The sequence below is a fragment of the Melopsittacus undulatus genome, chromosome 3 (genome assembly GCF_012275295.1).
Source record: "Melopsittacus undulatus isolate bMelUnd1 chromosome 3, bMelUnd1.mat.Z, whole genome shotgun sequence".
Lineage (NCBI taxonomy): Eukaryota > Metazoa > Chordata > Aves > Psittaciformes > Psittaculidae > Melopsittacus > Melopsittacus undulatus.
Genome location: NC_047529.1, coordinates 114,662,884 through 114,688,941, shown reverse-complemented (window position 1 = coordinate 114,688,941; position 26,058 = coordinate 114,662,884). Strand labels below are relative to the sequence as shown.

General features: G+C 38.5%; 1 protein-coding gene across 1 annotated transcript in view; it reads left to right on the top strand.

The window, feature by feature from the left end:
- Positions 1-26,058, top strand: part of BABAM2 (BRISC and BRCA1 A complex member 2) — a 155,034-nt gene that overhangs the window by 116,565 nt on the left and 12,411 nt on the right. The window contains exons 8-10 of the mRNA XM_034060923.1: positions 371-441; positions 1,932-2,014; positions 16,377-16,530. Coding sequence (XP_033916814.1) covers positions 371-441; positions 1,932-2,014; positions 16,377-16,530 — 308 coding nt within the window. The remainder of the gene's footprint in view (positions 1-370; positions 442-1,931; positions 2,015-16,376; positions 16,531-26,058) is intronic.

Below are 26,058 nucleotides of genomic sequence, written 5' to 3'. Positions count from 1 at the left end.
ATTATGATTTGCCTATCGCGGCTTCCTGCTCAATCTTCAGCAAGGCAAGGCCACGCATTGCTTTTCTTCACTCTTCATCTTGTGCCGTGTAACAGTGCTTCAGGACGCTGTGAAACGCTAACTTTCACTCAGAAGTGAGTGGAGAGGTTTCTGTGTGCAAGAAGAGATTTTCTGTGTGCAAGATCCAGTGTTTGTTTTAAAGGCATTTTAGGATTCTTTAGGGAAAACATGCAAGCTAAATGTAGGATTCAGAGCTGCCATCATGACAGACATAAATTTTCCTTTATGAGGAATATATGACAAATTGGGACTGTTGGCTTTTTTTATCTTTTTATAGCTCTGGATTTGTTTGTCTCTTTTCTTTCTTAAGGTACAATATGTTATTCAGGGATACCATAAGAGAAGAGAGTATATTGCAGCTTTCCTGAGTCACTTTGGAACGTAAGTTTTCTTTTGATCCATTATTTTCTGTAGCGTGGGGGAAAGTGTTGTTTTGTGCACATGATCTTTGGTTGTGTCACTGCTGTCCACTGGATTAGATGGAATCTGGTCATTTGTCACAGAATGGTGGGTGAGATTGTCCCTCTGTGGCAGTGCTGGGATGAAGTTCACCGTTGCTTCTGTGCCAGTTGCTGATCTGATTTTACTAGAAAATAGCTGGTGATGGGAAAAGGACAGTTGGGTTTTGCTCCTTGTGCAAAAGAAATATGCTCATTTCTGAATAAATGACTGGAGGGGTCTTACAGTAATAGGCAGTGGACAGGGAAGTGGGTACAGTTACAAGCCTTACAGAAGCCAGAAACCACTGCTTGGCAGGAAGACAGGACTGGGAGACCAGCTGCTTCCACTGCCAAGCAGGATCTTGTTTTGAGAGAGAAAGGGCTGTCAGGTCATGTTGAATTCCTGCTGCTCAAAGGGCCTGGCTTGACAACATGTTAGCTTCACAAATCAGCTAACCAGGCGCACCTTGGCACCATGAAGGGTAGGTCCTTTGGTTTACCACTGAAAGCCTGACTCAATCGAGAGTCCAGGAGCCTATCCAAGAGTGCCTACCTGACCAGCAGTGTTTCGTTTCATTGTGAGGAGGGGGTTTCTGCTTCCAAGTGGTGATGCCAAATGACATGAATATTCAGGAGCCCTTCAACTCTCAGGTCTCTCAAGTGAAGGTGGGAAGACAAGTGGCTTCTAGTATGTACCCAAATTTTGTACAGCTATAGATAGGTAACACTGGACATATGAATAGGCACAATATATGAGTTGATGCAAGCTCAGTCCTTATGAAAACAGGATACTTCCTTTTCTTCTGAGAAAATGACAGTATAGAAGTGGCCCAGGTATGCCTATGAATTTATTTCACTCATAAAGTGGTTCATGAGTCCTAATTCTGCTTGAGGCTGTTAGAGAATACCAGCTCTGGGTGGCTGAGGCTGAAACTTTTATTCCATCTGCTGAGCAAGACTTCTATATTTAATTTTTCATACGGTCTTGTGCTTTGCTTCTTTTACATTTATCCATTTGGATTTTCTAATCTAAACTCCTCTCAGCCTGCTATAGAGTTGCTGAATTATCTTAATCTGAATAACATACAGGGAATTCGTGCATGTAGTTTTTATCAGTTTAGTATTGCAGATGTTTTAGCAGCTCTCCTTTCATTCTAAAGTGTGTTTATATAAACTGAATACAACCTTTCTCTGGGTAGGAAGCTCCAATAACACAATAAGGAAGATTATTAAGATGAAAAATGTAATCTAATTTCATTCAACTAGCAAATTATAAGTTAATAAATAAATAAAGTCCTGGAAGTTGCTGAAACAAACATAGAAACAAATCAATCCCTGTAATACAGAATTTACATGTTTATCATCCAGTATTAGAATGAATGGTAGATAAAAATGTATTCATTATTTTGTTTGGATTTTTTTTGTTGGTAGTGGTGTGGTGGAATATGATGCAGAAGGCTTCACAAAACTTACCCTGCTGCTGATGTGGAAAGATTTTTGCTTTCTTGTTCACAGTGAGTAACACTTTGCCTCAGGCATAAATGTCTATCGTTGTGAAGATACAAGTTCATAAACAAAAAATACAATTACAGGAAACAATTTAAAGTTTTAGTTATATTTGTGCATTGCTGACTGTATTTTTGGTGTGACCATGACACTTTGAAAACACAAAATCCTGGTTGTATTTGGAGAAGGAGAGAGGATCCACATCAATAGCATGCTGCCTGCTTTGCAGAATGCCGGAAGCATTATGGGAAGGTTTTCTGTTTATTTGACTCAAGATTAAGTTCACAGTTGCACATGCCTAAAATCTCCTGTCATTGTCAGGCATTAGTGCATTGGTAGTGATAGCAAAGACACTTTAGTGTAAGGAAACATCTATTAAATGAGAAATAACACTATATTGTCATTACGAACCAGAAGTTATTCCTAGACTGGAACTATGTAGGCAAAACTATCTAGCAGTTTGCCACAGTATGTAGCTAGATATCCTGTAATTTGAAGTTTTTAAATCAAGATTGTATTACTTTAAAAAGACATTCTTAATTAAATAAATGTGTAAGAATTAATTCATGTAAAAATTAGTACATGTGGTTTTGTTGCTGCCTTATACATGTTGCCTTAAATAGTTACTATTTTTCCTATGGTAAGGTGAAAATCACAGCTATCAAAGAGATTTTGGTCTGGGGAAATCCAGTCATTCTACCCTTTATTTTTCATTGTTACACTTCTCATCTCTGTTTCAAATAATTACGGTGCAATCTGGGCAGCTGCAGCATTAGTGCTTGTTTAACACTGGAATATTTCAGAGTATATAATTTTTGACTGGGAATATGATGTGGTAAACTACGATGTCTTAATGACATCACAGAAATTTGTCCCAGAGTTTTTAAAGCAGGAACTGGGATTGTGATTGTTCAGAGAAGTCCTTTTCCCTGTGTTGTATTGGAGGTCATAAAAAATGGTCTCACTGACCCATTAGGTTTTATCACCTGAGATTTCCAGACAGTAATGACCATAAGAGGTCTAGAAAACTCAAACCTGAAATCAAGAAACTTCCATCACATTAATATGGTTTACACTGTGGGGAAAAAAAAGAAATAAAACTGCCACTTCCTGAAAAATTGACCTTATTTCATCTTTACTTACTCTTCAGCTCAAATGAGAATTGGTCACTGAGTGATCATCTTCTATAAGATGATGCTTTTTTATGTACAACCTTCTTGAAGATTTCCTACCCCCCAGTCTGTTTGGCTTAATTTTATTAGCATTAAAATTCCTGTGGATTTGATTCTCTGCTATGGGATAATATAACTGAGTAGATGTTGAATCAGTTAGATTTCAGGGGAATCAAAATTCAAATTTCTGTTAAATAACAGAGTAGGTTTTAACTGTGTAATATTCAGAGTATCCAATTTAACTGGCATGAAAGCTACAATTATAACTGAATACTTTATCACTATGTATTAACCCTGTGGCCTTAGAAATCATACATTGGCTTAGCTGTGTAAGCCATTGCATCACTCACTTGTTGAGCAGCTCACTGCAAAAACATTTATGTTCCATGCACTGAAGGATATTGCAATGAAAGGACCGAAACCTGCACTTCATTTCCTGAGTGAAGTAATGTAGGCTTTCATCCCTAAACCACTGACATAACTATGTATATTATGGTGAATATTTAGCAAGCGTCTAATAAAATGTCTGGGAGAGATAGCTGTAAGTTGAAAACTGTTCCACTTTATGTATTTACTGTAGTATGTAGAGAAGGTATTCAGAGGAGAATAAATAGGTCAGTATACAGCAAGCACTGTGGCAGATCAACTGAAAGGAGCCATAGTAAATTTTACTGGCATCTGAATTTTGGTCAAGGTTTTAGGTTCAATTGAGATTGTGAGGTATGTAAACCCTAACAATAGTTGTGTTTCCTTTAACAGATGCATTCAGAGGTTTCAAAAATGACTTTTTTTGGTGACTGTTTGTATTCAAAGTTACAAACTTGTTTGGAAACTAGGAAGAAGTAAAGTGAAATTATTCAGAGTAGTTTTGTTGAGTATATAGAGTTAAAGTAAGAGGAGAGAAACAGTAAAGTACTTCCGGATTGCAAAAGCCCAATAACCTCAAAACTCTTTCACGTGCTAAAAAGAACTGATTTGTGCTGTAGTTACAGAATGAAGAGCAAAGTCTACCCATTCTATGTTAAAAAACAGAAGAGCTACCTAATTGCAAACTTAATCATTAGATTAATGTACTTGCTGAAGTTGTTGTATTAGATCAAAGAGCAGCCAAAGGAACTCTTGCTTTAGTGGTTTAGTTTTAAGAATTAATCAGGTGCTTTCAAATATATGACAGAAGAAATAAACATTCAGAGAAGTTCATGCATCCATATAGAAGAGGAAATCATTAATCAGGTTTACTGCTTTTGATATTGATACTGGTTTTGAGTGAGTCTCAGTATGAGGCTTTGTAAGTAAACTTCAATAAGCTGCTGATTTGTTTCTCATTTATAAATCACCTGCTTCTGCAGATTCTTATTTGAAAAGTCAGGTGCCTCTCACTAATTCTGTGGTCAGAGAGATAAACAAATTAGTTCTTCAATATTTTTTTATTATCCAAGTAATTTGAAGCTAGAACATGAGACTGTTTCATGTTTTTCCTGTAAATATTTCAGTAAACCTTTATCTGCCTGTAGTTTTGCCCGTATTGCCCTCTGTTATACAGGAGCTATAGATCTTGTTAAGTGTAAACATGAGGAGTAGCTAGTGTTTGTGGTGTTGATATGGTATTTAATGCAGTTGGATATAGATAGATGATCTTAAGGTCCTTTCCAACCCTAACTATTCTATGATTCCTGTGTGCTACTGGAGTATGAATAACCATTTGAGTGGGGTTGGTAGCTTTGGAGATGTGCGTTTTTCAGTCATGTAGGACCCCATCACAAACCTTTTGGAAGCTGAAAAGAAGTTCACCTTCAAGAGTTTCTCATCTTCATCAATATCAGTGTCTCGCAGTGATCACAATTAGCACTTAAAGTTCCAGGGAAAAACAAATCTTTGGAGGAAACCAAGATTGCATTCCCTGCTTCAGGGGAGTTGGTCTGATTATGAAAGAGAAGTCTCTTCAACAAACAGTATGGGAAAATAAATTGCTGTCTGCCTAAGTAATTCCCTAAAAAGGGCCAGTTGTTGAGTGGAATCTTTATATTAGATTGCTTGGGTGAGCTTTTATCTAATGAGGTGTTTTGGCTTCCTTACACAGTGCTTTTATTTTATTATCATTTCATTGTTCCTTAAATGAAAATGGGAATTTATGACTCTGTGAGGGAGAAGGAAAAAGAGAACTCATGATAGGGTGCATAATAAGGTATAGGAGAATGGAGCAATGTCTGGTAGTGTCAGGAAAGCAGGGTAGTCCAGCAGAAATGTCAAGCATAACAAAGTAAATGTTTCAGAAGTCTAGTGTGAGAAGAACCAAGCTGATCAAAAGAGTCTGCAAAGATTGTTATAAGGTATCATTTTGTTCTTAAATGAGTAACTAGAGATTAATAAAGCCTCAGTGATGTAATATTGTCTGTCAGAAGTCAAAAAACATGTGGATCTTATGGTTGGGAGTTATTTTTTGGCTGTTTAGCAAGCAGGTAAGTGTCTCCTGTGAGGTGGTCTTTTCCTCTGACTCTCCCAGTAGTTTTAGCCAGTACCATGTGTTTCTTTGAACATGATTTTGAAAGTTCCTGAGCACATGTCATTGTGCCTGCAGCAGCATATACCCTGCGCAGATGGGGTCTCTTCAACACCTTGTACATTGTTTTAATCACCACAGAACAAGGCATTCTCTGACATTTCATGTGTAGTGAGGTGTGTATCACTTAACTGAAGTCAATGAAAGCTGCAGACGTTGCAGTGCTGTGGATCAGGCAGTGTGATGGAGAAGTAGCTTGAGTCATAGGCACACAGTTCAGCACTTAACCAGGCATAGGCAGGGTCTAATCCCAGGACTGAACTGCAGCATTTGGAAAAGAAATTAGCTTTTTTGCTGCTCATTTTTCTGTGTTGCATATTTTTCTCCTTTATTTCTAAGGAACGCTGCCAACTAGATTTAGTTTGAAGTTTCTATTGTAACTGATAGTTTTATTTTTGTCAATAAGAGTATATTAAACAATATATATTCATTGACTCCATCATGGATCTTTACTTGTACGTGAGGTGAGATTTTCCTTATTTAGGTATTTATAATGGATGCAAGTGAATCTGAAAATGGAGGTTTTCTGTTCCTGTTTTTCTGTTTCTATGTGTTCATTTTGTAACCATGTCAGTATAAACTAGTTCTAGGTTTGTATTCATAATTCTGCTCAAAAAGGGAGAATGGACACCAGGCAATTAATAAAACTTGGTATGAACAGCAATAAACAGGAAACAACTGTTGTGATGGGAATTAGGTTTTACAAGGATTTTACGATGGCCTGACGTGGGTGGACTGGCAAACTACTTTAAAGTGTCACTTTGCTGTGGATTTTAACTTCATAATTTCTGAGAAACACATATATTTGCCATTCATTTAAAACGTTAGTGCAGAGCTGCAGACATTAATTGATGTTCTTCCAGGAACTACGAGCACTGTAACAAAGGGACTGAAAGGCTTTGTGATAACTTCTCCTAAAATTGAGCTTTTCAGAAAAGAAAACTTGTTGCTTTTCCTTATCGAATAGATATATCTAGAGTACTGCTGTGTGCCCCAGTAAGTGACAGATAACTAGTAAGTTCTCAGAAAAGATGCCTGAGATAGGGAAGTGATACAATCCTATTTTATCCACTCGAGTTTTGAAAAACATAATAGGGTCACAGGATGTCACTGACAGAGTTGGGACTTGACTGCAGATTGTGGTACTTCGTCTTACTCTATGTCTTGTGACTACACATTTTGATGTTGCCTTACATGGCATTCACAGATAGTTTTTCTCTAAGGTGAGAAATACATTTAAAGGTATAAGATACGGCAAGTTGAAAATTGCCCACAGTAGTAAGGAGAAAGCAAGTATTTTGTTTTCAGTCTGGAAAGGAGATTATGAGCATGGATTTCACATGGATCGGTCCTGGGTTCAATATGAGGCACTCCTTTCAGAAAAAAACAGGATGATGCAGAACTCCACAGGAATTTCTAGAAATAAGAGCTGCATCAAGAGATTTTCTGTATTCTTTTTCCCTGTCTCTTCTTTCTACCAAATGACACTTTGTCACCAAAGTAAACTTTTTCTAGTGATCTATATATAACACAGCAATGGCACACAAAGGTGACTGCTGCGTGCCTTTTATCAAATATATAAATATGAGTTATTTTTTAATAGTAAGAAATGCAGCTTGGTTTAGAGGTGGAATTGGTCACAAAGATACTTAAACATTGAAATGATGGAAGGAGGGAGAGGGTGCTAAAGCTTCTTTTCTGTTTCCTTTGTCACCAGTTCCCCTGCCCCCTTCAGCATCAGTCCCTCATTTCCCCTAGTGTCCCTTTTTGCTGTTGCTGCTCCTGTAACAGCCCATCTTGTTGTCCTTCATGCCCCTTGCCAGATTCATTCCGGGTGAACTTTGACTTTCCCAACCTAGTCTCTGCATGCTCAGAGAGTGTCCATATCTCATGTGCTTCCTATTTGAGTTCTTTATTATATTTGAGGATTCTTCTTTGTCAGAAACATCTTGTACATCCATGTAGGCCTCCTGCTCCATTGCTTGACTTTCTGCTTGTTAAGATGAACCATTCTTGTGCTTGGAGGAGGTGATCATGGACCCCTCTTCTCTCCAGGACCATTATCCCATAGGATTCTTCTATGGGAGGAGCAAGATCCCTGAACAGACCAAAGTTTGCTCCCTTGATCTTAGGGCTGTGATTCTGCTATTTGTCTTTCTTCATTCTTGAATGGAGTGTTCAGAAAAGAGCACCAAAAAATGTCTGGTAGTCTAGAGAATGGCTTAATAAGAATACGTTCCACAGGTTAATTCTTTAGGTCATGAAAAGGTGATAGAAGGCTGAACCTTGAGATCTGTGAAAGGTGGCTTCAAGAGAAGTGATAAATTGTATTATTCAGGAGCAGGAAGAAGCAATGGGCCTGTATTGCAGTAATAGATTTCCATTTAGCTTTAAAAATATCTGGAGTGGCAGAGCTGGCTAGCTGGGTCAGGCAGGATTACACTCTGTTGTGATCTGAAAACCATAAGCTCGCATGGAGCAGAGCGTGAAAGAACGGAATAGCATGTGTGTCAGCAAAGGGTCCTCTTGACCTGCAGGGTAATGTCACTCTGATCACAGATGACAATGAAATAAATCAGTTTACGTTCATATCCCAGGCAGCATTTAAAACAAGAAAAAGAACCAGTTTGAAAGCCTCATAAGCTTAATAAAGTGTCAGTGAGAGAAGCTTATGTTTTTACACAGCTGCTTTTTGGATAAAAACATGCTTTAGAATTCTTTCTGTACTGCTGAAAGTAATGTGTAGTGTTTAGCACTGTCTCTCTATAAGAGAGCAGAGGACAAGCTTTTGCCTTTTCTCCACCTGTTACATGCAGTGGTCACCAACCCGTGACAAAAAGAGGCACAGCTTGCTCTTTATGCCTGTAACAACTGCAACTGTGTTTAAAGTATAAGCTTCAAGCAATTGAGATGGAGAAGAGACAGCTTTTAGTAGCATCAATCTCATCAGCACTTAGAGAAGTTACTATAGAAACTGTTACAGCAGAAACAATAAAAGGAAATAAAAACGGAAGGGGGAAGGAATGAAGGTCTTTGATAATGTGGAATAAAAATACAGCAAAATAGATGTCAATAGCTGTAGCTTGTAAGGTGAAAATAAAAAGCCTTTCTCTCAATTAAAAACAATCCTGGTTGCAGAACTTGGGGAAGGAAAGGAGCTGTGAGGCCATTTTGCCCTTTCACTGGGCCCAATGTATGATTATGAGAGATTCCATGTAACTTAAGGAATTTAAACTATTTTTTGGCACATTTTGTAAAATGCCACTTTGTATGAAGTCTGAGGTACTTAACAAGGAAAATGCAGGTGATGATAAAGGCATGGGACCATGGGATATTTTTACAGCAGTATCATCTGCCTGTGTTAAAAGAAAATTAAAAGAATAGTAATCATAAATCTGGGTGCCATTGGTGCCTAGACTGTATTTTAGTACCTGTTATCAGTGGAATAAGAACCATAAAGTAAATAAAGCAGTGTCATGCAGTCCTCTTCAAATAAATCTGGGTTACATATTTTATATTTAAAAAATGAAAAAAAAATAAAATTAAATTAATAAAATAAAACAAAAATTAAAAAGACACCAAATAAAACTAAGTCATAAATTTATTCTAGTCTCATTGACATCCACAAGGAAGCAAATCTACTCTGTGTAGTGTGTTGGAATAATTTATTGTTTCCATTCTTCAGAATAGTAGTGGGCTTTGCAGAGAGGAACTTCAGCTTCTTGGTGGACATCAAGTTGTCCATGAGCCAGTAGAAAAGTGTCCCTGTGGCCAAGAAGGCAAATGGTTTCCTGGGCTGCATTAGGAAGAGCATTGCCAGCAGGTCAAGGGATGTGACCCTCCCTCTCTACTCAGCCCCAGTGGGGCCTCATCTGGAGGACTGGGCTCCCCAGTAAAGAGAGACATGGAGCTCCTGGATTGAGTCCAGTGAAGAGCTACTAGAATGATTAAGGGTCTGGAGGATCTCCCGTATGAGGAAAAGCTGAAGGAGCTGGGCCTGTTCAGTTTAGAAAGGAGAAGATTAAAACACAGGAAGTTCCACCTGAACTTAAGGAAGAACCACTTTACTCTATTTGGAAGTATTTTGTATATAAATCATCTTACTCGTTTACCCTACAAGTGTCAACTTAGCTGATGGGGTGGGTATTTCCTGTAGCAAGGGCAGACTTCATTATTTCAAAACCAGCTGTGATTACCAACACACCCAAAGTGCCTCAGCTAAAATTCCATAAATAGCTTTTCATTTCAGATTTGAGATTTTGAAATGTTGATTTCAAAACAGCATCTTCCTGCAGAGAACCTGTTTTTCTCCAGAAGGGATGTTAGCCCTAATAATATTGAACAAATTCAAATCCCTATGACTGTGCTCTGTTAACCTAAAGTCCCGCAGTCATGCCATTGATATGTTATTTGTCATCTTGCTCTCTCATTCTTGCAAGACTACATCATCACGCACCAAAGCAGGATAGTTGTGGCATTTAGTAATTCTGTGTGTTTAGAGCCAAACTCGCCCTTTCAGTTTTTGCCAGTAAAATGTAGGGTAAAGGCCTTTAGCCATGTAAGAGTCAAGGAAGGATTCACTAGGCAAAATAGCCTGAAGTTGTACCCTGCAGAGGTTCGTACTAGCCACTACAGTCCCCAGAATACTTGTGGCTAAATCTGTTCAGGTTTCTCAGCAGGTAGAGTGATCAATATGACTCCTGAAAGGCCTTCTGTACTGGAATTTCTGTGTAAAAACTGGAGATTGCTGGTTTTCCTTGAAGATTGATGAAGATCTGTCATCCATCATCCAGGCTGTCTGGAACAGGTTTCCCATAGGAGAAGTTATGTCAGAAAATCTAGACATTTTCTTTTTAAAACAGAGCTTGATAGATGTGTCAGGATCATTATATATAATATGTTGTCTGTGTTACCACCAAGTTGCATTGTAAATTCACATGAGTCTTATCCACGTGAATACATCGTGAAAACTGGAGAGCTCTGAGTTCAAGGGACTTTTCAGTTTTAGGCAGTGCATTCGAATCCACAAGTTGTTTTTCCCAGCACTGTGAACTCAGCTGTAAGTAAAGCAAAGAGAATGTGAGATTCAGTGAACCAAAAAAAGAACAAGGAAAAAGATGAACATATACTAATAAGAAACAGTTCTGAAGTCTGGAATATGTGTTTCCTGTTTCCATTAGTTTGCTTCATCAGAAGTACTTGAATGCACAGGCAGTCCTGGCCAAAGCTGAATGATACATAAAGAGTGGGAAGGAGTAGAAGGAGTTGTGTTTTGGCTGTATAAAGGGTAGTCTACTATTAAATCTCAGAAGAATTGGGTCCTACAGGCATCAGTACACAGGTTGACTGTCCTTTCCTTGTTCAGTTGTTCCTGATCTGGAATCCCTAGGTTAGCCTCTCAACTCGTGAAGTTGCTGTGAAACAATTTTTAAACTATACCAATATTTTTCTAAAATTCAATATATTTGATTTATCATCATCTGTTATGATTATTAGAATCATCTCATTGAAAAGCTTGTGAAGAAATGCATGCATATTTAACCAGAGCAAGGCTTTGGTGTTGTGCGTTAAATAAATGCAGAGGAGTAGAGTCTGTCAGGTGGGGCATACCAGAACAGTGTCTCATTTGGCCACCTCTGTCCAGTCTAGGCACAGAACTGGAAAGAATACTTAGTGTGTTACCTTGTGTTTGAAGGCTGCTCTGTAAAGCAAGCAGAGATTGAATTAAGGTTATGCAGGCCATGAAAACTTGCAGAAGGAGGAATCTCACCAGTAAAATAGCCAGATCAGCTAGTGTTTATGAGTGCATAACAGATTATAGGTGCAGTAGAGCGCAGCAGATTCAAGCATCCAGAAGTTTAATAAGATAACCAGTATAGTATCATCCAAGCATTAAAATGGTGTGTAACAGTCAGTGAGTAAATATTGACTTCTGTGAAAACAAGCATCTAGATTTACCCAGTGCCATCCAAAGGATAAATAAACCTTTTCTCTAGAACAGGGAAACAGTATATGGGAAATTTTCTATGTCTTACCATCTAAGTGCATTGCAGTACATTGTATGGTCAGCATGCATTTCAGCCATGGGTTTGTTTTCCCTTTTCTGCAGTACTTAAAGGCAGGGAGGGGAGCACTGTGGTAACCCTGCCTTTTTCTTCCGAGCATTTTTCCTCCAGAAACCCTGTGGCTGCATTGGTGTATGCTTTGCATGTTTTTGCTTTTATCCCTTCCACATTTCATACCCTCTTTAAAAAGCTATAAAACTAGATGCTAAAGATATTGTTTTGAAGTTAATAAGACTGTCAAAATCAACTCTGTGGTTGTTGACATAAGCTTAACAAACATGTAACCTGTTCCAGATCTCAGATGGTTGTTCTTCAAGAGAATGAACAATTAAACCTTACTGATTCATTGCACAGATTTTTACTTATTAGTGAAGCAGGATTTTGGCTTTAAGATAACTGTGTTTTGAATGTATATATGCATTAAATGCAAAGTCAAGAGAAGCGAATTTATGTGTTACTTCTCAGTAGTTTCTTACGTTTCAAAAAGAGAGCAACTTCAACTATTTATAAACTGTAATTAAGTTTCTTTACAACATGACTCATTCTCAACAAGCAAGTCCTTTTTCTTTTGCTTTCTTATGAGCTGTGTGGGAAAATTAGGGTTCAATCACCAAAGAATTTACTCAATGCTTAATTACCCAAAGCAGCCCTCCAAGTTCTGCTCATGTAGAGCTTTCATAAAGATGTGATTTTCCCCACATTATGGCTTTCTAAAACTTGACTTTTAAAACATGATCTGTAAATTGTCACACGAGTGAAAGCAGTATTTTACTATGGTATTGGCTTCTTTCTCCAGTCTGCTTCTTTGAGCTCCTCTTATGTTAACAGTGTGATGCTTAGAAAAGCCAAAGTAAGAAATCATCAGGATTAAATGACTTTGGGCATGGAACTAAATTTGAAACCTTTACTTTCCTGCATGAGCTAATTGTTTAAATTTTCCAAAGGAAATGTTTCTATTTCTGTGAGAGAAGAGGCAAATGGGACTTCCTCTGACATAACTTTCATTTTAAATCCGAGTTTGACAGCGAGATTTTTACCTTCGTAACCAAATATTACTTCTTAACTGCATGACTTGTATAAGCCTGCGAGTTGCAGTGACTCACTTACGTAGATGAAGTTATTTTTAGGGAGATAATTTGCACTGTTTTAAAGAGAGGAAAAAAAAGGAGAGAGAGCCCTACTAAAAGCTAGATCCCTCATTATAGTTTACAGAGCTCGTGAACCCAGCATCCAAGCAAAAGATGACTAAGCAAGGGGTCTATTGGTACTTTCAGGAATTTACAGACATGAGTCATCTGCTTATTTTCTGCAGACATATCACCAGGGTACTTTATGAGTCAGCTCTTATTTGGAAATAGTACTTGTATTCAGCATGAACACGGTTTTTTTAGTTCTTAGGTAACTCGCATGCCAAACCAAAGCAGGCTCTTACAGTTTGCCTCGTTCAGGTGCTGATTTACAAAAGTAGTGAGTTGTTTTTAACTGTGGTACATTTTCATGACAAAGTGTAAATGTTGTTTGGGATATAGTTATGATAACACTTCCTCTGCCACCTTATCTATTGCATGAAGGCAGATCTGATTTGACATCAATGGACAGATTGAGAGTCAGATTGCCTACATGACCAAGTAAAAAAGAAACATTTTCTTTATCAACCTGCATGACTGTGAGCAGAATTTGACCTTTTATCACCCTGCTGGTGTTCATTACCAGTGGTATTTGGTTTTTTTCATGTACAGTAAAATGCTGCACCCCAAATCCAGGCGTTCTGTGCCCTCACAATGTCAATGGATGGGCACCCACTGCGACGGAAGTGAGTTCTTGCCTTCCCTTCCTACCGCTGAAATAATAGCTGGCTACCTTGAGATATGTATAACACTTTACAACTGAAGGCTATTTCCTGTTTACTGGTCTTTTAGGTGTGGTTGTGTTCCAGAATTAGGGACAGGTTTTTTTGCTTGGTCTGGACTCATGTCACACCTTGTATTAAGGAAACACTTGGGTCAGAAAAATGGGAGTGGGGCAGTTTGGGATGATAATGCTGTTGGCTGGATGTGGGATGCACAATTATAAATCTCATTTGATTATCTGATTTAACAGTTTCTATTGTAAGTTATTCCTGAAAATTCCTAGATAGGTTTTGGTTAATAGAAGAAGAAAATATCTTCTGTTATATTTTGGTGGTACCTTTGTTGGAAAAATATCTTTATGAAAGAAAGGCTTCTTGTAACAAATGGAAGCATCTCTGTAGTGAAAGCAATGTCTTGATTATCCATTTAAACAGTGTTTCTAGTGCTAGATACTTTCTCCTAAGTGCAAACCTGTAACTTTAGGTAACAGGAAGAAACCTGCTACTTCTTCACCTGTTATGTATACAGAGGTTTTCAAGGGAAAGTTAATAGAAGTTAGGGATTCTCAAGTAAAAGGTGAAGTGTAAGGACTAAACTATTACTCAAGTGTCTTGCTAAGGTTTGTTATTCCTTTCACACAGTGACAGAATACGCAAGTATGCAGAGTAGTTCTCTGTTAAGGAGTTGGTACTTAAGGCAAAAGATGCTCTAGAGGAGCAGAATTAAGCACTCAGAGCAGTGGAAGTATATTTATAACACTAAAATGGAGAGCCTGTTTTCTTGCTTCCTACTCTTTTCCATGGTGAAGTTCTTCACAGGCTGCAGCACGCACATAACATCTGCCAGGGGAGGAGACAACTTGCTGATAAATGGCCTTGATACACCAACGTTTTTCATGGTTGTTATTTAATAATCATGTTATAAAGAGGAATCTGACAGAGCAATCTTTGAATCTAACCTTTGCTACAGCAATGATCTGCCCTCAAATTAGCAGAACTCTGCCCATGTCGTTACGGCTTAAGTGTCTGCTGGAAGCTGCTGTGTGAGCTGAGTCACCAGAACTCCGGGAGTTAGCACGTGTAGCTCAGACTGGGTCATGAACTGAGCAAACACTGTTGTCCACAGTGATTTGTTGTATTTTGAGACTACAGCTGAGTCTCAGTGTTCAAACACATTCAGTTTTCTGTCCTTCGTGTCTGCAGATCGTTTTACTCATAGAGCTTGGAGGGTGATTTAGGAGAACGGGAGCTGTGGTGTGGCTGATGTGCACCCAAGTACTTCAGGTGTGATTAGAAGAAGCTATAAAGTTAAGAAACTAACAGGATGACAGCATGGTATTTGGAAAAATAAAACCTGTCTTACACCAATGGCTCAGTCTGTGAGCAGAGATTTCAGAGGAAGTGCTGGAATCTGCTCCATGAAGTATTTAAAAGTGGAAAATACAGCACATTCCCAAGTGTGCTGGAGGGGAGATCCTGTTGTGTCTGGGGATGGTTTTAGTCCTGTGATGTTCCTTTCAAATTCTGTTTGCACTGATTTTGCCCTCTGCTTTGATTCCTACTTCAACTGTTACAACCTGTTTATTAACTTAAGAGACTCCTCTTGAAGAAGGACTGTGAAGTGACAGAGGGAATACCAAGAACCCAGGCTAATATGAATTAATTGTAATCTCATTAATTGATTTGACTCATCGCTACACCAATAGGGAATCATGTAAGATTTGCAGGGAGGTACTATTCCATTGCAGTGCTCTTTCATTGTGCAGAATTAAAGGACTGGGATTTGAAAGATAACAAAAAGTGCAGTCACAGGTCTTTTATAAATGAAGTCTGCACCTTTAAAAGAAATGCACATTTTTGTTGATTTTGGTGTTAGATTAGACATTTAATGTAAATAATTTGAGTATGTTGTCATAAATCAGTTTAACTGCAGACGTCTGAAGCTGAAGTAAACTTAGAGCAAGAAAATCTGAACTGTAAGCCTAGCAATGAAAAGGTTAAAACCCAGTTTCTGACTATATGATTAACTGTTGGAGGCTATTGTTCTGCAGACCTGGCTGATCATGAGACAGTGATAAGCAAAGGGAACTAAGAGGTTCTGATTTTTATTTTTAGCGAGGTATTTTGGGTATTAGTGACTTTGCAGTGTGTTTTTGGTTTTGTGGGTTGTTTTTTTGTCTAGCAGATGACAGCACATTGAGATCTTTTCCAACTCATGTGACAGAATCTTTCTACATCCTTTATCAGATCATTTGACTGCTTTACATCTCAATAGCTGTAAAATGAGAATGATGATGTCCATGGGGGCACCAAAATGAATTGGCTAAAGCAGATGAAGTGTAATCTCTTTCTTGAATGGAAAGCACAAAGTATTTTGTGAATTTTCAAAAGTGAAAATTTGACTGTAAAGGAAAATAAATGTGTTAATTTTTCTATAACCAAATAATCATGGTGTAAACATATGATTAATGTAGAAATACTCTAGCTAAACATTATTTAATTATGTACTTTACAGAAGCATTTTGATAAAGCAAAGTGTCCCATACAGTGATGTGTTGGAAACATTACTTGTAAGAAATACAGAAGTGTATTTTAATTCTCAATCCTTTTCTCTCACCTTTAAATCAATAGCAAGGAATTCCATATTCCCAATTAAAAAATGGGGAAAAAATGCAATGGTGAATTTTTATGACTATTTTTTTTCTTTTCCTTTTTGTATTTCAGTTGACCTTCCCCTATACTTTCCTCGAGACCAACCAACCCTAACATTTCAGTCCGTCTACCACTTCACTAACAGTGGCCAGCTGTATTCCCAGGCCCAGAAGAATTACCCTTACAGCCCGCGCTGGGATGGCAATGAAATGGCCAAGAGAGCAAAGTAAGTCTGATTGCTGTTTCCTACTAAGTATTCCATGTGTTGCATGCTTATCTGCCAGTAGAAGTTTCATGGATTTAACTGTACATTTCCAGCATTACAAAAGCTGAACTTGTTTTTGTTCTCTGATAGTTCTAGCGTTCCCACATATGAGTATAGACAGATACTTTATTAATCATGCTTATTACATTAGTGCCAGAGACTGATCAAAAGAAGACTCTTTCTGCTAGGCATTGTATGGGCACAGAGTGGTGACAGTCTCTGCTCCAAAGAGCTTCCAGGGTAAGCAGACAAGATAGCCCCCAGCAGGAGTAATCTGCATGGTAGCAGTCAGTCAAGGTAACTGCATGGTTTTGTGTGGGTGTTGGGGTGACCCTGAAGGGAAGCATGTGAGATGGAGAGAACAAGGAAGAAAAACCTGAACGGTGTGGAATTAAGCTGTAATAAAAAGACAGAGAATAGAAGGAGGTAGAGCAAACCACCCATCTAGCATAGGAGTCAGTCCTATCCAGAAGTGTGACTGTCTCTTTCTTTACTGCTTTTTCTGTCAGCTAGAAACAGGCAATCTCTGACTTCTTCCTCTTCAGTTTTTCTGCAAGCCCTTATTTCAGGCCAGGGAGACCCTACTTCAGTCTGAGCATCTCTGTTAGTTAAAAGATAACAGTACAGCCTCCCCAGAGTGGTTCTATTGCAAGGGAAGCTGCCATGGGCAGTGGTGTCTCTTTAATATACTAGGTAAGATTCTACCTGAATGGAGCAATATGAGCAACAGCCTTGCTGCAATATTTCAATTTCCCAAAGTGTAAAACTGTTAGAACAGCAGGAGATTTAAACAGGCTGGTTATCAATTATTCAGCATGTAAAGGCATCAAACTGCATAAATAACAAGGCATATTGGGATGAGTGTTCTGAATGACAATCAGAAGATTAAATAAAATTAGCAAGGATGCGTAAATAAGAGTCAAATGAAAATTGTTCAAGCTGAGTAAATCAAATGAATGGCATGGACAGAGACTGTAATTTGGCAATGATGGAAGCGAACAGCAATTGACTGAAGCATTTGCAGATTTTGTACATTTAAATTTTATGAAGAACGTCAAGTAACATTTGATTCTGGATTTTGATCCATTGTAATAGAGTTTTTTCCCTAGTATTTGGTTTTGCTGCCGTACTGTTGAGGAGAGCCATTTTTCGATCAAATGTGGGTTTAATTTTGTGGGCTCATTTCTTTTCTCTATCAGAATATTGGGAGTATTTTGCTAAACTAGAAATGGAAGCATTGCTGTGGCTTGTTTTGTAACTGTACTACAAAATGCACTTCTTCTGCAGCTGGAAGCTTACAAGTACCTATGTGCTGTCTGCTAAGTGCATTCATTTCTGAGTGGGTGTGTATAAGTGGACTTCTCTGCCCTGCACTTGAAATTCAGAAGTATTGTAACAGTTCCTTTAAAAAGCACTAAGTATGTACACTTACTATCACATGTGCGTTTTGTGAGGTTATTCACTCTTCTCTTTGAGCCTTTGCATTTAAGTTTTACACTGAGTACGTAATATGAGAAAGATGATGAGAAGCGGGGGAAGAAAGTATGCTGCAGTGTCTGAAATAACTATCATTGAGCTGCAGAGACAGAGAAGCCGCTCCAGTTAAAAGCGCTTTGCTTGCAGGAACAAGTAGTGATTCCTCAGTAGGTACCATAAATAAATCTGTATCAAGAAAAGTATGATGTTACAATACGTGTGAGCATATTTTAAGATGGATTTTTAACACAATTGAGCACCTTATGTAAACAGTGCCTGAAATATTTGCTAGGGCTTCTTAGAATAGTGTGTTTCAACACATCCAAATAATTTTTCATTCTATTTTTACCATAGCCACATTATGGGCCAAGAATATGGGAATATATATAGACGAGTATATGGGAACATATATACGGAAGTGTTCTAATTAAACATATTACTTCAAGCACCACGTCAAAACATCCCAAATAAAAACAGAAAAGGAGGATACATGATTTAGCCTCCAGAAGCAATGTAATTCTGCTCAGCTGAAGTAAATTTAACCCTGGGCAAATCAGAGACAACTTGTTTGTGTTTCTAAATACTGTTCATTAGGTTTTGCTTTTATGTAGTTTTTTTCCCTGTTAGCCAAATGGTCTCCCAAGTAGTTGGCATCCTTTGAGACAAAACAGCTCTGTTTATCTTTCTGGCCCTACTGTTCTAGGGCCACAGGACCTCACTTGACATTCTGGTATCTGACCACATTCTCTGCCCTTGTTCTGAGACACTTGATGGATCACTCTGCATCTTCTTCACTGTAGCCTAAGACACCTTCAAGGATGGCTTTCACTTGCTTTTGCACCAAGTGGGTTCATTAGCTGTCCAGTCATATATTGAATGAAGAATGTATACCACATTACTCATAGGTATAGAAGCACCACCAGCTTTGAAATTACACCAGTCAGCAGTTTCCTTGTCCTCAATTTTGGCAAGCCCTGCGTCTGTTTTCAGCAACTCAACGCGGTCTGCTTATTCATAGGCAGAGCTGTCGTAAGTTCATGCCAAAGGGACTTTGACTCTGTGCCCAGCCTTCTCTCAGGGTTGTTGGGTTTTTTTCCCAACCAGGTGAGCCCATCTAATGCCTTCAACTCAGGGCTGAACTTGAAAGTCTTAGGATCCTTGCTTATCTTTGTGGCCCCCAGCAGAGGCAGGCATCTCTTTTGAAGTTGGGACTTCACCCTTTGCTGTGGCCTTGAGACAATCAGTAGTAACTGTAAATAGGAGCAAATTACTCCCCTAAAATGCATATATATAGAAGTAGATGGTATGCATTCACACTTAGACCTAGATTTAAGAGGCAAGTTCTCAAATGAGGGTATCAGTTTAGGAGGAACTTCTTCATTCACAGGGAAAAACTGCTCATGTTCTTGATGGAAAAGTTGGACCAATTTATGCCTGTGTGATAAATTCCATGAAATAGAGTTTCTCTTTCTCTGTGTCCTTTCAAGCAGCTTTTGAAATCACCTGGCTCCTTTGAGGCCCAGTGACTTAGATTCCTCACTGAGAGATAGCATCTGGTAACTGAAGCTTGCTATTGTCTTAGCCCAGGGATTGCCCTCTGGCTTGATTTAATTCTAAGGGACAAATCAAGGCCTGATTAAACAGTGTGATTCCAAATGCCTCCAGATTGCTCATTTCTCAGCTAAATGCAAAATTTTAACCTGTTCCTCCAGCTAGGAACACGGAAGCCAAAACTATTACCATTTTCTTACAAGCTGCTGAGATGCTGTTTCCTCTCAGTTCACATCTCAAGCTTTGCCTGGCTTAGGTAATTTATTTATATATCTGTGGCCTCCTGTGTAAGCAGCTTCTCCGAAAGATATGGTCCTAAAATACAATAGCAAGCCTAAGAAAATACAGTAAATTGTGGAAAGTTAGCATCCTTGTTTGTGGTGTACGTGTGAAGTGAAACATCTCTGTGTGGTTTCCATGGGAAAGCTCTCTTGTTTCTTGCTTAAATAAGCATTCAAGTGTACATAAATGGATTCTTTAACGAACTTGCAGACTCCAAGCCTGGGATTTTATGAAGGAATACAGTAAATAAAGCTTGTTTGTTTATACAAATTCAGTTCAGTTCTTAGATGCCCAATTTCTGTCTGACCCAGTGCTGCTCTGTAGACTTGGGTTATACTCAGGGCAAGTTAAGACTCGGTTTACTCTTTTATCCTACATAAATCCTCCTGCTCTTCATTAAAAATAGCAGGAGGATGGAAAACTGGTACCACAATAAAAAGTTGTTCTGAGGGTTCATATTCTTTCTTCCAAGGGGGCTGATAAAGCTGTTTTCTGGATAAGTGTTCCTGGTCACTCACTGGTGTTTGCTGAATGTGGTGTTCATTTTACACATCCCTCAGGGCTCTGCAAGAGTGAAAGCTTAAAAGGGCTCTTAGTGCTCAACTGTATATTGGCTGTTGCTCTGCCATAAGGTCTGAAGATTATGTGCAGGCACATCTTGTGCGAGCTACATGTGTATCACCAGTGTGGCTGTAGCTATGGTTTGTGGTCAGCATAAGCATGCTATGATTAGGAAGTGTCAGGCTGGTGCTGTAGCATTTTCAGCCTCATCAGTACCTGTTCCATGAGTATCATCAAATTGGAAGGCGGGTGTCATGTAAAGATGCTAGTTGCTATTTGGCTGAAATGGTTGCTTTAAGCTCTTATGTTCCCTGGCAAGGAAAGGAAATGCATTTTTTTTGGTCTAATAAAAGGATATTTGGGAAAATAAAGAGTGGGACACAATTGTTGTGTTGCTGTTAAGGCAAACTCAGCTGTAATATGTCAAACACTTGCTCTTGTATTCAGTAAATCTTGAGTGCCCTAGTGATTTCTTAATATTATTTTGACATTAACCAGTTTTTCAACTCCTACATTTTTTATGAAGTCAAAATTCTTTCACATTTTAGGCAGAATATCTATTACTACATTTTAAATTCTCTTAAAGTAACAGGTTTCTCTATTTCCGTGAAACCTTTGTTTTCCATCTATACTACTTTGAATCTCGCTATACAGTTTACATGTAAACATTGCACCTTTTTTATAATCGTCTCTCCTTGATAGGTGTAATTAGGGTAATAAATCATTTGTCATTATTTGGTTTGTATTTCAGTATTTTTCCTGCTTATACATAAAAGCAGCAAATTATATTTGCATGTATTATGTGATTTTCATGCACATTAGGCATCTTTAAAGAGCAGATTTCCAAAAACTAACTTGTTTGCATTTGCATATACTCACTCACAAAGCTTTTCTCGTGACTGTCTTTGGCTCTGTTGTGCATTACCTTAAACTTCAAAAGAAATTTAGGAGGAGTTTTAGAGTAAGGAACAGAAGCAGAAGACTTAGGAACATCACTCACCCTGCCTCAGCCATGTGTGCCTGTGTTTGAGCGTTTGCAAGGCTCAGAGGATGGTTTTGGAGTAGAGCAGCAGGATGGGTACAAACTAAGGGCTGAGGTGCTGAGCTAGGTCAATTGTTTAGCTCATTGGTCTTCAACAGTTGCATATCAGAAACTGAACCAAAGTGATTTCCTTGCCTGAAGCACGGCTGACGTTTTGTTGCCGCTGGTGGGCTCTTTCTCCGAACACAAAAGGGCCAATACGCTGTGACAGCCGTCACAAGAAGAGATGTGGCGACCAGCCGTGTGGAGCTTACAAAGGAATTCATTTGATTTTATAGACAATTAAATCAAAACTGATTTTCTGGGGACGTGTCAGCTGACCAGAATTATATGTGAAAAGTACAAAGGCAAATAGAAAAGGAACGATGTTTTGTTAAAATACTCCAGGATTGCATTTGTCCTGGTAGCGTGTTCTGCAGTTGATTTATCACCAAACCTTAATAACAAAATTGTTTTGATTATAACATATAATAGACTACGTAGAGACAGCTTTTAATTAGCATTTTCCCTATTAGTTAATTTTTCATTGTTCCTCTGCGTACACTACAATACAGTGCGTACACGTGATAGTCACACTTCTTGAGTCATATTATTCACATACTTTTCTTTAAATGTCTCCTTGGATAATTAAGTCTGACTCTTAAGTTATGGTATGTTAGTTTCTGACAGGTGCCTGCCAGGGATCTTCAGTGCTGTCATGCATTATGTGGATTCCAGCCAAGACAGAAGGGCCTGGATATTTGTTTCTGGTCACTTCTCATTAAAGCTTTGACTGTGGGAAAAGAAAAGCAGCTATTTAAAGACAAGGAGTATAACTGCTATAGGAAGTGCATAGAAATAAATCTGTTCGAAAACTAGTTTTTCTGTGTTTTTATATAGACATTATGTATATGTGTGAACTGTACATATGTGCATTCCAATATATAGTAAATATTCTTTCTGCAAAAAAAGGATTCTCTCATATATTGATAAGAGAAATGCACAGAAGAGATTGGAAGAGTTGGCTTGGTATAAGTGTAATATAATAGCACTTTGCTGGAAATCAACTGCTTTGTAGGAATTAAAGGCTGGAATTTCATGTAGGTGGTTCTTAGATAACCATGGTTAGGTGGTGATCCAGAAATACTATGATAATCTGTCTGATTTGGCTTCATTAGAGAACTCCATTATATGTGTATAAAGCTGATAGATCTATATTAGAGCATGGAATTATAGTTAGGAACTGATGCAAAAAAATGTCTTCCCTTGCTTGAGAGAAAACAGTAGAGAGAAATACGTGGTTTTGGAAGGAGCTGAAGTTTAACAGCCCAGATGAACACTGATGCTTGATCAATTGCAAAATAAAGAGCCAAGTAAAAATAGTAGGTGGGCTCCATGGTCTTGTCTTTAGGGTAATATTCATAATTACTCCATTAAATAGAATGATTGTAACTAAGTCAAACTCAACACTCATTTAACCCTCTATCACGGCTCTGTTAATAGGTAGTAGCCAGTACCTGTGGAATAGCATGGCAGAGCATGTAGTCATATTTTCATGGCATGTTCTACCATCGTAAAGGAATTGTATATCCAGAATTGGTACTGTTTCTATTGGTTTCTGTTCAGTAGCTCTCCCTAGCTTTGCTCTTGGTTGGCTGCATTTTGAACCCACACCATAACATCGCAAAATTCTATGGCAAGGGACTGCCTAGAAAATGTGTGGTGTGAAGGACAAGCTTTGTTGGCTGTTTGCATTCCTGCCTCCTGCTAGCTCCAGTTGTTACCCTCTAGCTCTTGTATGAACAGGCAGCAAATTAATCCTCTGGTTCCCTTCATAACCTTTGTGAGTTTATGAACCTCTTCACATCTCTTCTATTACCTTTTCTCCTGCTCTGCTCAGTCCTTCTGCAGAACCCTTTTGTATTTATGAATGCCCTTGTCCTGCTTCTTCATCCTTTTACTATTTCTGTCATATTCTTTCTGAGACGGGGAACCACATGTTACTCATGTATGGCCACTGTGCATTTATATGGTGAATATATCATATGGACAGTTTAACAGGTACTGTCAGGTTTGTTCTTTATTCCCGTTCTAGTAACATCTGATTTGGTTTTCCACATATGGCTGAAGGTTACATCGATGTTTTAGCACAAAGATCTCCTTACTATCTACTTTTCAGAGGCTGCATTTTTTATATATGTAAAATTAAGTCTTTTTCCTCACATATCTCCCTTTCATGTTTGTCAGTATTGACTTTTCACCTGGTATCTTATCTCCCAGTCTCCCTGTGCAGTTCAGAACCATCTGCAGTTCCTCATAATTGTGCCTCAGTTTTCCTTCTGTTACTGAATTGCTAGCATTAGCAAACCTTGCCATCTTCTTGAGCTCATTTTTTCAGGTCATGTGGGAATATGTTGAATAGCACAGGTCAAAACACCCATTTCTATGCAGTTCTCAGGTGACTTCACCCTAATAGTACTCATCACTCATTCCTATCTTTTTTTCCTTATCTTGACCTGCTATTTATCCACTCATGGGTCTTTTCTCCTGCTGTGGTAATTCAGTTTTTTAAAAGCCTTTGAAAAAAGCTTTCCAAATGCCTGTAGGAAAGTCGAGCAGTTGAGTGAGCACTTGAATCTTCCTTGTCCACATGGTTTTGGTATGTTAAGAAAATAAGATGTTTATGAAGCATAAGTTTGATTCCTATCCAATATATCGTATTTACTCGAGTCCACTAATGCTGGGCTCTTTATAAATGTATGGTGTCTTACAGCAGTCTCTACTAGTTTGGAAGGTACAGAGATGAGATTTACTGGTCCACAGTTCCCTCTGTCTTCCCAGAACTTTTATGAATTGACATCACACTTCTCTGGTACCAAGCTGTTCTAAGCAGGAGGTTACAAGCTATTTAAGAGTTTAACTTTCTCACACTTGAGTTTCTCTAGAGCTCAGGTGTGAATGTACTATGGGCCTGCTGATTTGCTTGTGTGTGTTTTGTTGATTTATTCACTTTTTGGCTGACATTTCGGCGTGAATCAGATCTTTTGGTACATCCCTTATAAAGCAGGGCTCTGGTACAGCAGCTTCTTTAAGTGCCTGCACAGTGAACTTGGATACAAAAATCCTCTCAGTTATTCTTTGTGACTTTATTTCTTCTGAGCATTCTTTGTACTTCTTGACTGGCTTTTGTGCTGTTTGACAAGTTATTTGGAGGGCCACGGCTAGTTTGCTCCTCATTCATTTTTGAGCTGCATTTCTCTGCTTTTACCTACAAGTGTCAAGGTTTGTTTCTGTCTGTTTTCTGCATTTGGAGAGGTCTGACTTTTTAAGAATTTCCTCTTATTTCTAGTAGCAAACATGCATCTTTTAAATAGCAAAGAGAAATAACGTCTTTAATATGTTTGATGTAATCACAGGTATGTGGTTCTCATCCCTTTCCTTCTGACAGGTTTTTCCTAATGAATATCCGAGGAGGTTTCTTTTATGTTTCGGTATGTTGCCTTCGGCCCCTGTTGATAAGCAATCTGGCAAAGCAAAGCAGAGGGCATGATGAAATCAGTACTTTCACCTGCAAGCAAACTTTGTTTTCAGGGATGCTGGTTGTCAGACTCGTTATGGATGCATCTGTGGTGTAACCCTTCATTTCTGTCTCTGAAGTACAATTAGGGGATTCAATAATCTCTTAAAGATCATTCAAATTCTATTATTACTTTTGTGATCTCCTCTCTTCTTGAATCTCTACACTTGTCTTTCTTTGCAAGCTTCACTCCTGCATGTGGTTTTGCTCAGTCTTTTCTTCTTACATGATCCCTGCTTTTCCCCCCTCCTTATTTCATCACATTCTTCACCCAGCCTTTAATGCTCAAAAGAGATTTGTAGTTGCATCTTGTCTGGCATTGACTCTCTCCTTCAAATCTACTAAATAATCTGTTAGATAACTGCTCTCCAGCAATAGAGTTCTGCATGCATTTATGTAGCCTAGATAGAAGGAAGCAGTGTCTTGAATAAGCAGTATCTCTTTAAAAAGTTAACCTTTACCTGGAGTGGAAAAATAGGGCTATGGCACTTAGCAAATAGGAAAAATAGAGCAGGCTTGTCACATTGTAGCTCATAGGATTGGAAATTTCCTATGAATTAGCACTGTATATAAAAAGGCTATATGAAGATTGACTTTTTCCATGATGGTCTTGGAATTTCATTCTCATGATCCACTGGTAAGGAAGTGGAGTGACCGTGCTGTGATAGAGAGATTCCAGTGCCCCCTTCACAGACACCCGCTACCCCAGCACTGAGTAATCCCCAGGGGGAAAATGGAAGTTAAGAAAGCAGAAGCAACATTTGCTATGATCTAAGACCACAAGCCTTCATCTGACTGAAGCAAGTCTATTTATGTACCTTGTGGAGAAGGTAAAGGAAGTGAAGGGTTTATCTCTTGAACTGGAGAGCAGAAGGCATTGATAAAACTGTTTCAAAATGAGAGGTTCGTTTAGCTATGTGTGCTTTGGGACACATAGAGCCACTGTGTCTGTGCAGTGCACCTTTGTCAATTCCCAAATATCTGTATTAGAAACCTATGAGAGAATAAATCCCAGAATCTT